Source organism: Phascolarctos cinereus, unplaced genomic scaffold, assembly GCF_003287225.1.
Source record: "Phascolarctos cinereus isolate Bilbo 61053 unplaced genomic scaffold, phaCin_HiC Scaffold_5;HRSCAF=322, whole genome shotgun sequence".
Classification (NCBI taxonomy): domain Eukaryota; kingdom Metazoa; phylum Chordata; class Mammalia; order Diprotodontia; family Phascolarctidae; genus Phascolarctos; species Phascolarctos cinereus.
This window is the reverse complement of record NW_027555958.1, coordinates 118,851,795-118,867,410: the sequence shown is the minus strand read 5'-3', so window position 1 is coordinate 118,867,410 and position 15,616 is coordinate 118,851,795. Positions and strand designations below refer to the sequence as shown.

At 36.6% G+C, this 15,616-nt stretch overlaps 1 protein-coding gene across 1 annotated transcript in view; it reads right to left on the bottom strand.

The window, feature by feature from the left end:
• MAP3K5 (mitogen-activated protein kinase kinase kinase 5) overlaps positions 1-15,616 on the bottom strand; it is a 283,087-nt gene that overhangs the window by 95,765 nt on the left and 171,706 nt on the right. Inside the window, exons 11-12 of the mRNA XM_020987151.2 lie at positions 11,720-11,827; positions 1,276-1,325 (exon numbers count right to left, since the gene is read on the bottom strand). Of these exons, the coding sequence (XP_020842810.1) occupies positions 1,276-1,325; positions 11,720-11,827 (158 nt within the window). The remainder of the gene's footprint in view (positions 1-1,275; positions 1,326-11,719; positions 11,828-15,616) is intronic.

Here is a 15,616-nt window from a genome sequence, read left to right as displayed (position 1 = left end):
TGAGAAGATGAATGACTGGCTTGTAGTCACCAAGCCAGAAGTGTTAGAGGTAGAGTTTGAGCCAAGGTCGGGCTTTCTATTCACTATTGGATACTACTCTTACTTAGAGGTTAACTAAAAGAAATTACTTAAGGTTAAATAGAGTGTGCCTTCATTCTACCAGCATTGTTATTGATTATAAGACAGATGTACCTTGGATCTACGTGCTCATGGGTGGTGGGGGAAAGGAGAGAGAAATATTTAGGCATGAGAGTACCAAAGGAATTTCATAAGACTATAGAATTAGAACTAGAAGAAATGTTAGAAGACATCTATCTAGTCCATCACCTACATCTTACAGATGACCAAACTAAGCTCCACAGATACTGTCACTTGCCTGAAGTCAAAGAAATAATAACAGGCAAGATTTGAACTCAGGCCCTGTGACTTTAAAATCAGTGGTTATTCTAATATATCACACTGCCTCCTTCTAAATATAAGGTGGCTTTATCTACAATTCTGTGTCATGGCATAGATCCAAAGAGTAGTCCTAACATTAATAATAGATAACATTTATATAGCCTTTTAAGACATATTAGAAATAGAACTTGAATTCAGGTCTTCCTGGCTTTAAGGGAGGCTCTCTATCCATATTACACTTATACCTCTAGCCGGTAAATGGTGGCTGACTGATTAAAATGAGCTCACCCTTTAATATTTTTTATTTTCTATGCCAGCATTTCACCTCCACTCCGAATTGCCTTATTTTTGATAGGTGCATGATTTTGCATCCAGTTTGAAAAGTAAAATTATTATTGCAAATATACCCTTCAAATATTACTACTAATAATAATTGCTAACATTTATTTATACTTATTTATGTTACTTATTAACATTTATACCTATTATGTGCCAGGATTTGTATTATGTTTTACAACTAATATCTCATTTGATCCTCACAACAACCCTGGGAGGTCGATGTTGTACTCCCATTTTAAAGATGAAAAACTGAGGTAAACAGAGGTTGAGTGACTTGCCCACGGTCACACAGCTAGAAAACGTCTTTGAACTCAGGTCTTCCTGACTCCAGACCCAACACTCTTATCTACTTTGTTCATTAGCTATCTCTGCTATCTTCAAAATCAAGATAATAAGACTGAACAGGGCTAGCTAGCTTCCATCACCAGAAAACTGAGTGAAAAGTTCTTTGCATTCATTGTCATGATGGACTCCCAGTAAGACATGCCAGAAACACATCTCTAATAAGTTTAACAAAACATAGCAAATAAAACTTACCTCACTCCCCTGATGGAAGAAGCACTAAAATTCCACTCGTGAATACCTTTCTAAAACACACAGGATAAAAAAGAAAAAAGAAAAAAAGAAAAACGTTAAAACAAGAAAATAACAAATCTAAAACACAAAGGAAATAGGAAATAAAACATGCCTGTTGTCTTTTGTAGGATGTATACAGTTATGAAAAACAGAAAGGTGGAATCTTTTGAGACTGGGACAAAGTGGAAGAGGGGCGATGACAGAGGTGAGTGGGACCATGCCCTGTTTCTACCAAATGCTAGATACTGCCATCCATGTTGCTACTGCCAATACTATTTAGGGTCCTCATGTGCATAAATAATTCTCCAGGAATAAATTTAGTGCCTCTAGATGGACTCTAAATGGACTCTCTCAGGTCACTGGAGTTATAGTTGCTGTGTTAAACAATTACCCAGTGGCCTGAGAGGTGGAGCAGTTTTCAAAAGTGCCTGGGACAACCAGTTTTATGAAATTCTAACTCTCAATTTTCAAAAATTTAACATAAAATTTTTTTGACAAAATTTTGAAGGAAAAAAAATCTACTGCTCTGGAAAATTAAAAGAAACTCAAACATTAAAGGCATGGACAATTTTCCTTTTGAGAAGCAAAGCTTGCATTTATTTGAATGTGGTCTTTAATGATTTTTAAAGTACTAAGTCATCATCGTTTGAGGATGTACTTTCTCAGAGTCCACAAAAAAATATTTTTAATCCTTTAAAATAAAATCCCCTAAAAATAAAAACAAAAAAGCAAAGCAAAAACCAGAAGGGTCCGAACATTGCTCTAATTAAATCAACATCAAAAGATTAAAAGGATATAAAATTAAATTTTCTAATATAATTTTAAACCTTAGGAAACAAATATAATGTAATCAATGCGTGCACTTGTTGTCATAAAGGCAAACAAAATGAATTTGTGGATTAACCCTTTCATACACACACACACACACACACACACACACACACACACGGATACAAAATCCATTCATGCCTCAGTGAAATTTACTGTACTTGCTTACATTTATTATAATACTTACCCTTTACATTATTTCTTTTTAAGAGATACAAAAGCCATACACACCTCAGGGAACTTTACAAGACTGTTCACTTTTGTTATATATAGCCTTTACATTATTTCTTTTTAAAAGAGATACAAAATTCATACATGCCTCAGTGAAATTTACAAGACTGTTCACTTTTGTTATATATAGCCTTTACGGTTTTTTTTTGAGAGATACAAAATCCACACATGCCTCGGTGAAATTTACAAGACTGTTCACATATGCTATAACAAAATATAGCCATAGTGACAACAGCATTGAAAATAGGAGTGCTGTAAAAAGAAGGTTCAAATTGAATCCAAGAAATCAGCCTTCTAATCTTGGATTCTAGCTGGGTGACCCGGTAGGTCATCTAACTTTTCTGAGCCTCAGTCATCTCACCTGTAAATTATTATTATCTGTAATATTTGCCCTGCCCATAATCTGTAAAATGGGTTTAAAAATACTTGTCCTCCCATGACACAAAGTTGTCAAGAGGAAAACAATTTACAGAGTTTAAAGTGTGTAAACTGGTATTTTTAATATATTCTCACATACAAGAACTGATTGGTGCTTACATCATGGGTAGCAAAGGACAATGCAACTGCAAATTCAATCCTAATATAACCCTGGCTCAGGAACTTTAAAATAAACAGGGAGATAAGCTTAAGCTCATCCTTACAACAAAACTCAACAGTCAAGCAGGTGACTGATTTTCTGGCCAAGTAGTGGGTAGGGGAGGCCTGGGACCTAGATTGCTTCAGAACTATTTTCTTCACCTCAGCTATCAAACAGTCAAATTTCTGAGGTTTCTCTACTTCATCCTATTCAGTTCAATTTTACAGCTATTTACTGAGTCCCCAGAATGTACAGGGTACAACGCTGGGGAATCTAAAAATGAACAAGAAATAACCTGTGTCTTTAATGTTTTGTCCTTAAAATCCTGTAAGGGAGAAAAGCCATATATACAGATGACTGAATGAAAAAGAGAATGGGAAATCCGTAAGATGGATAGGCCATGATCTTTGAATCCACAGAATCATAAAGTCATAGAGCTATAGGGACTATATGTAATCAGCTGGTTCAACCCCCTAATTTTTCTAATGAGAAGACTGTTGCAGAGAGGTGTTAAGGGGTCACAAGGTCAGTAAATAACATTGGGACAAGACCCCGGACCTAAGTCAATATTCTTTCCATTTCTCAATGTGGCTTGTGAATTTTAAAGTTCAGTGAGTATTTTTTTCCAGCGAATTTTGCTATTTATTTGGTTTTATGATTAAAGAGGTTTTGTTTTTTCTTTCGCTTTGTTACACTGTTGAAAATAGAAGTATTTCCTTGCAATCTCTGACCACAGGATTTCAGGGAGAAGAAAAGCAAAATTTAGTTTTACAATGACTCCATAGCAACAAACATCTATTGTACTTTCTAAAAGAAAAGCCTGAATAATTTTCTGGTTCCTAGGTTTATGAATCTTCCCTCCAGTTCTGTCCTTACACCCAGCAGCAGTGCAGTGCAGAGCACATAGTAGGCACTCAATAATAAATGTCTATGTAATTAAATTAAGGCATTTTTTCACTCTTCTTCAATCATCAGGTATAAGCTTATAAATTTGATTAGAATCTTGGATATACAATATCATATCATTAATAGCAACCTGCAATAATGATGGGAGCTGTTCCTGCAATTTCACTGACAGAGGGCATTAGTGCTTGAGAACACCGCCCTCTACCAATGCAAGTTGGTACGTCTTCTGCAATCTATAGTCTTAGAGAGTCACCTAGGGCACTGAGACATTAAATGATTTTTCTCAGGTCACAAGGAGTGTATTTGTCAGAAATGAGACTTGAACCCAGGTTTTCTGGCTCTCGGGCCAGGTCCCTATTCATCACACAAACTGCCTCTCAACTTGTAATATATGATTTTAACATAATTCACAGACCATTAATAGTGTGCACACACACAACATGTGTATATGTGTGTATGTATGTATGTATGCATGTATCTCCTTATGATATCAAAATTGATGTGCTCAAAAGAGTCAAACAATCATTTTTGAGAAAGTTTGTAGCTTCCCTTTCAAAAGGACTGAGCACATTTTCAATTGTGGAAAATGACAATTTTGTGCATGATCACGTAAGTTGCAAATCTGAGAGATGACATCTGGATGTTCTGGATTCTTAGTTCAGGGCTCTGTGTACTACCCCACACCCCACCCTGCTTCTTCAGGGAACCATGAAAAAAGAATTGAGTAAAGGCATGTAATGAGGAGACTTTTCTTGACCATCAATAATACTTAGTGTTTTTGAGGAACCAAAGTAAAAGACCCTCCAAAGCCTTTCAAAGAGAGCTCTTAAGAAGCTTTCCTTTGATTCTCTGAACCCACCATGGGTCATGTATGTCCAAGCAAGTCAGACAGAAGGAAAGGCCCAACATATACTAAAGCATTCACAGCAGCACTCTTTATCTTAGCAAATAAATTAAGTAGGTACCCGAAAGTTGGGGAATGGCTGGAAAAAAACAAACAATGATGTGTATGTAATGAAATCTTACTTTGCAGTAAGAAATTATAATATGAGGAGTTCTGGGAAACATGGAAATATGTTTATAAATTACAACATAAATAAAGATCACTCTAGAGAAGGAGATGTCCAAGTGAAAGAAAAACCAGCTAAATGCCTGAGAACAGATGATACAACATACTGACCCCTCACAAGAAAAAGGAGGATGACCAGGACAGGATATTGTATACATGGTCAGGTACAGTGATTGTATCAGATGTTTTTGTTTAATTATTTTTATTTGCAGAAAAAAAGAATTCAATTAGGGTGGGGTGGTAGGATTTGAAAAGATTGTGATGCATGTATAACCTATATCAGACACCTTACCTTGTATCTTGGTGAGGGGGGATGGGAAGGAGAAAAATTTGGGATTTAAAATCTTTCAAAAAATGAATGTTGAAAGTTGCCTTTATATGTAATTGGAAAAAAATAAAATATTATTAAATGAAAAAAATAAAAGAAAAAATAAATAATTTTGATATAAAGACAAAAGGCATTAATAACACAATTTAAAAAATTAAAAAAATCATTTCAGAATGCCCCTTCCTTCTCAGTTTAATTCACATTGATCTTCCATATTTATTCATATTTTTTCCTTCCTCTTCCTCCTAATTTGAGGGAAAAATATATTTTTCCTTCCATAATTCTCTTTATAGTTGTTTTTCCCCTCTGATTTTGAAATACCCCTTTTCTCTCCTCCTCTAATGAAGCAGGACTAGCCAACTGCTTGTCCCTGGCTGGAGTAGGAGTAGAGAAAGCTAGCTGGTACTCACCTTTCCACCATGACACAAGTACTTCTTATGATACTTCTTGTCTCGACCTGGGTCCTGCCTACTCAACTAGTCTGGGGACATAAGGCTCCTGGAGCTCCAATACATATCTATTCTCTTGCGATATATGTGGTGAACTGAGTCACAGCAATTGCAAGAAGAATTTGTGGACCAACAGTATTTAAATTCCAAACTTAAATTTGAAAGGATGAAGAGTCCCAAATATAAGCTGTTTTTTGTTCACAGACAGACACACAACTTCACTTAAAGCAGTTATTCATTTTAAGCAGCAAGGAAATACTGAAGGAAGAAACGTCTGGAGATCTGGATTTCCATTAACTTTGCCACTGATCACTGCATGTATAACTCTGGATGGACGAGTCAATCATTTTGTAAATACAGATGAGAATCTCAAAGATCGAAAATTCTGAGAAAAGTAGTATGGAAGGACCCAAATGCTCAGAGAATTTTTAATCTTTTGTTTAAAAAAAAGTGAGAAATTATTTCAATGTGTGAATAAATATAATGTTTCAAAGGTGTATTTCTTCAGGGTTTAGTTAATTTTCAGATAAATTACAAAAAAAGAATGTTCTGCCTTGATTTAGAAAATAATGCCATTTCATTATTGCCACAAGATAAATAAAACCCAATGAAGGGGTTGTTCAATATATGTGATTTATCTACTTGAACCAGAGAGCAGCTAAAATAGTAATGACATAATCCAGATTTGTTTACGGCTTGATCTCCATTATTTATAGCCAGATCTTATAGCCTGAGAACTATTTTTTCAGTTTTCGGTCATTTTTCAGTCTTGTCCAACTCTTTGTGACTCCATTTAGGGTTTTCTTGGCAAAGATACTGGAGTGATTTGCCATATACTTCTCCAGCTCATTTAACAGATGAGGAATTGAAGCAAACAGGGTGAAATGACTTTTCCAGGGTCACACAGCTATTAAGTATCTGAGGACAGATTTGAACTCATGAAGATGAGTCTTCCTGATTCCAAGCACAGCGCTCTATCTACTATGCCACCTAGGTACCCAACTCATATAACTTCTCTAAAACTAAGAAAAGTGACAGATTTCAGAAATGCATAAATAACAATAACTCATATTTATATAGTGTTCTACGCTTACAGTACAGTTTTTTTGGACAGAGCTAATTGGGGTTAAGTGTTCTGCCCAGGGTCACACAGCCAGTAAGTGTTTGGGGCTGAATTTGAAATCACGTCCTCCTCAGTCCAGGGCCAGTGCTCTATCCACTGCACCACCTGGCAGCCCCTACAACATACTTTTCACAAGCCATAGGATTTAGAACTAGAAGGGACCTTTGTGAGTGAAGTCCAACTGGTCCAACCCCATCATTCTGTAAATTAGGAAACAAGCCTGGAGAACTTTAACGAATTGTTCCCAGAAAAAAAGGCAGTAGGTAGCAAAGCCAAAATTCAAACCCACATTCTGACTCTAAGTTCAAGGCTCTTTCCACTCTTCCACTGTTTCTACACATCATCCTAATAAGGTCAGTAGCACAAATATTATTTTGGCAGTTTACAAATGAGGAAACTGAGGTTTGAAAGGCAGAGACAACTTGCCCAAAGTCACATAGCAAAGTCAATGTCACAGCCAGGATTTGGACTCAGGTCTTCTGACTGCTAGTTTAGGCCTCTTTCCTTTGCACAACCGGACATAAATAATATGGATATTTTCATTAGAAGTTTTAACAAGTATTTAGAATGGTCAGCATAAAAAGAGGCAGCTCTGAACCTTCAGTTCTCTTAAGAGAGTATGTGAAATGGTGGAAATGTAAGAGTCAGACTAAATTTCTAAGCCTGAGACTGAAGTTGTGAGTTCCATAATTTTGCAAACTCTGAAACAAGGATATTTCCTCTACTAATGCAGGTAAGCAGTTTTTCTGTAACTCAGAATCTTACAAAATTACCCAGAACAATGAGAGGTTAAATGGCTTATGGCCACATAGCCAGTATTTTTAAGAGCCAGGACTGGGGCCCAGGCCTTCTTAGCCGCAAGGTCAGCTTTCTGTCCATAATAGAAAGATTAGATCTATCTATGCCTCTGAAATCTAACAATGCAACAATATAATAATACATATATCATAGACATAAAACACTCTATAGTTATAAAAGACAAACAAATTAAAAACGTTGGCAATTCTAATCCAAAGAACCTACAAGCAAGAGAAATGAAAAAAAAAAATGCTCACAAGTAGCTGGAAATGATACTCGTTTTCCAAATAACTCTGGCTTACTTTCTTTCCCTTTTCTTCCTTCCAATTACCCCTGGCTACTCTCTCTCATTCTCCTGGCTTTGCTTCATCTCCAAATTCTCTCACCCCATTTTCTGCTTCCAAGTGTCCTTGGATAACTTTTCTCTTGCTGTGCAGGCTTCCCAAAATCTCTTCTCCTTAGCTTACAATTTTCTGTCTCTATCATTTCTCTCTGTTTTTCTGTTTATAGCTTGGATAGACTGTGACTTTTAAGTCATAAAAAATTTTATGTGTATACAAACAGCATACCACACCCTATCATCAACATACATATGTAATACTTTAAAAATAAAATTACGAGTATCTCATTCATATACATACATAAATTTGCTTTTGTCACCTGTTTAATGATGGCATTTTTTTGTAGCTTCCATGTGTATGTCCTGTACTCAATTCGAAATTAACATGTCACAAACCAAATCCATCTTTTCTCCAAATGATCTCCAAAATTCCTGAATTTTGTCACAGTACCATGATTTTCTCAATCACTCATATTCAGAATTCTGGAGTAAATCTTTGACATCCCTGTCCATGACACATATCCAGTGATTCTCCAAGGACTACTCAATTTTTCTTCAAAATGTCTCATGCATCTGTTCCTTTCCCTATTCCTACTGCCCCCATCTTAGTCCAGGTTTTAAATCCCTCAAGGAGGAATTACTAGAAGAGGCTTCTGGCTAGCCTTCTTGACTCCAGATTCTGGCCTAGCTCATTACGTAAGTTTCTGCCAGACTTTTGTTGTTGTTAAGTTTTTTACAATCATGTTCGACTCTTCATTGACCCCATTTGGGGCTTTTTTGGGGCAAAAATACTGGTGTGGTTTGCCATTTCCTTCTCCAGCTCATTTTTACAGATGAGGAAAATTAAGGCAAACAGGTTTAAGTGACTGACTCAGGGTCATGAAGCTAGTAAATGTCTAGGGTCATATCTGAACTCAGGTCTTCTTGACTTTCCAAGCCTGCCATCTTCCCTAAATACTATTTTCATCAATCCACTTCCCTATTCAATCACATCAGTGATTGCCAATATCTGATCCCATCAAGTCTAAACTACTTCACCAGACTTTCAAGTCCCAACACAATCTGGCCTCTCTGTACCTATCCAATCTAAGTCTAATCTATTCCCCAAATGGATTACCTCCTCTCCTGTGAGTCTAAGTACTCTTAATAGCATGAACCTCTTCATTCATGTTTCTGTGCCTTTGCTAGTTCTATGCCCCTTCCTTTAGCTCAGCCCTCTGAACTCCCTTCTCCTGACCGCCTAGTTAAATATTTTCTATCAGTCAAGGCTCAACTCAAGTTCCATCAGCTCTAGATGGCTTCCTTAACTCATTCAATCCTTAGATTCTTCCTTTTTTCAAACATGCTTGAACACTTGGGATCTCAACCACTCAAGTTAGAACTTAATCACACATTGCATTCTACTGCTGATCGTGATTTGATATGTGTTACATCTTTTCTCTACACCTAGAGAACAAATTCTGTGAAAGCAGGAGTTATGTCTTCTATTTCCTCTGTAGCCCTTACTGAGTCTAGCACATTTCTATGCACAACAAATACCTGCAGGCTCCTAGAAGCACAGACTTGGAGCTGGAAGTGACCTTAGTTACTATCTAGATTTAGAGGAAGGAGCAGACATGGCTTCTGTTTTCAAAGAACTTATTATCAAGTCACATAAAACACAACCACAACAGAATGACAGCAAACCACATATCCAGATTATTATTTAATGCTAAATTGTGGGGCAGAGATTCTAAGTGCTCTTGGAGGTCTGAAAAAAGAGAAATCAGTAAGGACTGGATTAGCCAGGGGAAAGGTGGGTCTTGATTTAAACTTTTTAATTTATGAGAAATATTTGACTAGGTAAAGGGGAGAAGGGAAGATATCTCAGCTAAAGGAAGAGGCTTACAAAAACCCAGAAGCAGATACGTATACAAACATACACATATATATACCACCTAGCCTACCCTTTGCATCCTTTGAAAGCCCTTGGTAATCATGCTTCGTAGACTGCAAAGATCTATTCTGAATAACTTAGTACAAGGAATATCTTCCCCCAGTCTTTATCCATATATCAGTCACTCATGATGAAAATGTAATGGACACCTCCTCGAGTCTTGGGTGTCTGCCACTGTTACATGGCCTGAATGAAACTGCTTTGCTGTCACCAACATCACTCATGGGAGCACATTTAGGAGATCTCCTAAGGATCTGGATTAAGATTCTCTCCCCAGCCTTAGCAAGATTGAGATAACTTCTGTTCAAAGGGGGACTACGAATGGATTTGTGGCAATAGGAAGAACTGTCAGCAGTATTTATCCTGTTACCTAGAGTCTTTGGTTGGTAGTGGGTAATTTTGTGTGATGTAGGATTTCTTTTCCCCAAGAAGTGGGATGGATGGCATCCTATGATTTCAACCAAAAAAAAAAATCTAATAATAACAAAGAGGAACGACACACCAGTGATTAACGTGATAAGAAAAAATGCAATGTTTTCAAAACCCTCCTAAAAATAAAATGGGATGGTCTCCTATCTCACCTTTGATACTGTCTTTAGGATAAGCAGCTAAAACTCTCTGAGGTCAGAGGGTTTTAATCATCGTCATAATTCTGAAAGGCCTACCACAGTGCCTTATGCATAGAAAGTACTCATTCAGTAAAGGTAGGCAGCTCAGAAAAGTGAAAGTGAAAAGAACTCTGGACTATGAACCAGAACACTTAGATCCTGGTTCTAGCTCTGTCAGCTAGGTGGCACAGTGGATAGAGTGCAGGGCCTCAAGTCAGGAAGATGCATCTTCCTGATTTCAAACGTAGACTCAGACACTTAATTGCTGTGCGACCCTGGGCAAGTCACTTAACTCTATTTGCCTCAGTTTTCTCATCTGTCAAATGAGCTGGAGAAGGAAATGGCAAACCACTCTGGTTTCTTTGTCAAGAAAACCCCAAACGCGGTCATGAAGAGTTGGACATAACTGAAATGACTGAACAAGAACAACAACAATGACTTGACCAAGTCACGTTTCAATGTCCTGGGGCTAAATGTTCTCATCTGTGAAATGAAGGAATTAGACTAGAAACTATAGCCCTGTGACACTTACTATCAGGCTCACACTGGGCAAATGTCTCTGGGTCTCGGTCTCCTGATCCAATATAAAACAAGGATACTGGATGAGACAGCTTCAGAGGATGGCCCAAGACCTATGAATTTAGAACCTTCCACCCACTAAACAGGTAGATGTAATACACTGGGATGTTTTTTAGAACCTCTGTGGGCCAATGGTCACAGTGTAATGGTATTTACTATCTGTACAATGTTCTGAGGTCTCTGTTCTACTGAGGATATGAAAAAGGGCTGGAAGAACCCAAAGCATGGGCTAAGTTGGCTTTATGCAGCATAATCTTCCTGAAGTTGAGACAAAAGTATTTTAGAAAAGGCCTCTTTGGACACATTTCAAATCTAGGGCACGAGTTCACATAGCATCAGAGAAGAAGAAAAGGAAAACATTACAATTGTGAGATCATTTCGTACAACTCTACTTAAAAAATAAAACAAATACATCTTGTCTATAATTTGGTAAATGCATAGAACTCAGAATCCCAAAATGAATGTTGGTTGTACCATAGTTGATTGTACCAAAAGAAACAGAGCCTCAAGCACATTTTTATCAGCTATGAACAGGGGTTTTTCTGGTTGTACTTAAATGCTACAGGGGCCTAATTGTTCTGTGAAGCAAACTTTTCAACTAAAAGTGACGTTCTAGTAAATGGAATCATTTACCTTGTCATCAGGAAGCACATGCCAGATAGATATCGTCTTTTCATCAGCTTCATTGTTGATAGACAAATAGGAAGGCTGATAGATTTTTGTTGGTTCTAATATTAAAACCTTGTAAACATAAGACAAAGAAATTAATATTTCAATGGTTTATGAGAATCAAACCAGACGAAAGTCATATAATAAAACAAAAATGTAAGTACATCAAAACATCTATATGTTATTTTTAAAAAACATTTTGTTTTCAATTCAGGGAATAAAACAAAATTAAAATTGGGTAAGAGGACCGTTATAAGACACCAAAACATCTATGTATGACACATATTAATGGCCTCCACCTCAATGGATTGTTGTGAGGATCATATAAGATTAATAATTGTAAATCGCTTAGCACACAGTGCCTGGCAAATCATAGGCACTATATAAATGTTGGCTGCTATTGTTATTGTTATTAACACAAATATCTGAACGTGTGAATTTGGTCTGGACCTGAGATTTCATCAGTGCAAGGAATTCTTATTACAGAAATTCCCTCTGTAACTTAGTCTTGGATAATTTCCTAGAGCACTGAGGGGTTAAGTGACTTGTCTATCACACTTACGGCACGTATGCATCAGAGGAAACAACTGAACCCATGTGATGCAAAAGAGAAAATATAGGAAATTTTCCTGACTCTAAGGCCACCTTCTGTTGATTTTTTCATACTATATTTTTCTATATGAAATCTTAGTAGGCTAGAATTCAAAGATATTTCAGGGACCCACTGTTTCAGTACAAATTATTTTAAATATCTGATTATTTCAACCTAAAAAGAGCCTCCATTTTTATATTTTATCAAATGAGATAATATATGTAAAGAACTTTGTAAATCTTAAAGTGCAATGTAAATGCTAGTTATGGACAGTCATCATTATAAAATTACACAATTACTATAAAGGTCATTGATAACTGGAATCTGCACTTGACCTCCTGGACTCAGCTGCCCTTTCACCTTGGAACTGCCTTCTGTCATGCTGGCCCCCTTTTCCCAGGGGTGAGGTTTTCAAAAAATTACCCCTATTTGGAAGACAGGCCCAGGCCAGACATGTAACATTCCCCTCCCAGCTGTACTTCTGACTTTCTAGACTTTACCACCATTCCCCTGAATGGGAACCTCATCCCCACCTTCTCTTTAAGCTCCTTGAGGAAAGGGACTTCTTTCTTTTTGATTTTAATTGCATTCCCAATGCTTAGCATGGTTCCTGGCAGGTAGTAAGTGCTTAATAAATGCTTGTTGTTTTCTTGACAATGAATTTTCATTGAAGAAAGACTTTGGGGAAAAAACACTGACATCTGTATGTTTTTTCAGCTATAGCCAGAGGCCAAATATTTTAAATGACATTCTTAGAGAAAAATGGGGCAAATTTTTAAAACATAAAGAATCAACGATGTCTAGAAGTCCTGTGAAATGTGGATTTGGCAGAAAAAGACAGAAGTGATAGAAAACAGACAAAATGAGAAACTGTACATCACAAAACAAAGAAGCAAAATACTGTGTAAAGAATTAGTCACTTATTTATTTTAACAGTTCCTGATCTCATGAATGTTACCGTACAAATATAGGTATGTGGTTTTTCTATCCATCTAAATGGTATTAGAAACAAAAATAATTTGTTATTGCTAGTGGGAGTTATGTATACATTTAGCTATGGTGATGTAAAAAGACCACATTTACTTCTTGGGGACTTCTACCTTCAGGAGCAAACTGGCATCTTGAGGGATGATATATTTAGTCTACTTGGGAAGATGGCTATGCTACACTTCATTTTGGTTTGTGAATGGCAGTTGAGATGGTCTGTTTCTCTCTAGTTGGTACCTCACACTTTGAAAGTATATGAGGCCCTAAGACACAGATCTTGTTCCAAAACACCATCTAAGCATCCAAATGATTCATGGAGTTGATAAGATTCAGCTTTCACATAAGGACTTAGTGATCACAACTGATAGCTTAAAAAAAAAAAAAGACAGGTCTACATAAGGCAAAGGGGAAATTGGAACAATCACTTCCAACTTTCCTGTTCAAAATTCAAAGAAGTACCTCGGACATATTATTTCCTAGAATTGATAGTATATCTAATGGAGTCTTTTAAATAAAAAGTGGGTGAAAAAACCCTCCACATGGCTTTGGGACATGACAACAAGAGGATCCAACCGTATGTCTCATTGTGGTCTAAGGGTACAGATTAAGAGAGAAAGCCTAAATACGCAAGAATATGGGCTATTAAAAACTGTTCCTAACCATAAACCACAAACACAGTGTATCTGTTTATCTTAAGGACTATTACAGTACAATGGAAGAGAACAAGCATTTATTAAGCACTTACTACTTCCAGCACTGTAATGAGTGCTTTACAAATATTATCTCATTTGATCTTTATGCCCCTGTGAGAAAGGTGCTATTATTATCCTCAGTTTTACAGTTGAGAAAACTAAGGCAGATAGATGTTATGTGACTTGCCCAAGGTCACAAAATTAGTAAGTGTCTGACGCTGGATTCAAATGCAGGTCTTCCTATCTCCATTCCCAATACTCTATTGTGCCACCTACCTGCCTATATCAACACTATACCAATAAGATTTATTTAAAAAAAAAAGTTAAAATGGATAGATGAACAGTGAGATGCTAGAAGCAAAAATTATTTCCCCTGAAGAATAACAAAGTTTTGGTGCTCAAAGACCTATTTCTTTCTCACCTTCTGGGAATGAAACTCAGATAAAACAAAACACAAATAAATTTCTAAGAGTCAGGTAAAATGCATATACAATACCAATGTCATTCCCAAATAGAAATGTTGAGTGGCATTTTTTCATAACTAAAATCACTTAATACTCTTAAGTGATATAATATTAGAAACATGCAGCATTTTATGACATTGAAAAGTAATATGCTCTGATATAATTAATACAAGGCCAGTTTTGGAGTCAAGAAGACACAATTCAGTTATCGCTGCTGACACATGCTAGCTATGGGATCATGAGCAAGTAAGTCATTTAGCCTTTCCATGCCTCAGGTAATGCTAAGTCATGGAGAAGTTGCTGATGTAAATCAGTGAAGATAGTTTCCAGGCTGAGAGTTTTCCTGCACAAGTCTCCACCAGAAATTGCACATCAGGGTTAGATAAATAGAAGGAGTTGACAGTACATGTGAAATTAAGTAGATAACTTTATTATATATTTAAAAGCAATAGCAACTTGTACATAACAGATTTTCAGTTTCATGTGCGATCATTTTTAAAATTATACTATGTTATAAAAATAAAACAAAAAATTAAAAAAAGAAATTAAATTGGAATAGAAAAAAATTAACATCAGAGAATAGAATATTGATTCCCCTCAGATACCAAAGACTTCTCTGATTAAACAGCATATTCTTGTAATTTATACCATACGTGATTTAAACAGCTCTCCTCAGTGCTACAGAGTGGTGGCATCAGATTTTCTCATCACAAATTCTGTTGTTATTAATAATTCAAATATTGCTAGCAGATAAAACTCAATTTGGGTGTTTTCCTGTCATTCATTTGTTTATCTATTTCTGGATTGAGAGAAAGAGTAAGGTTGCAGTTATATTATTGAGAGAAAGAGTAAGGTTGCAGTTATATTGCTAATTGTGCCCTGCCAAGCCTCTGCCTTGGTGGAGAAAATCACATAACCATTCTGATTGGGTCCACTGCAAATTCATGTTATACAACTTCAACTAGGCTCTTGATGCTGGTAGACAATCCTTCTATACATACTCCATTAACAACTCACTTTCCACTCTCCACAGTGGCTCTTGCAAACATTTTCATCTCTCTTCATCTCTCCTCAAACTTCTCACAGCTCCCCCTCCTCCCATCTAGCTAAGAACCTTATCTCATGT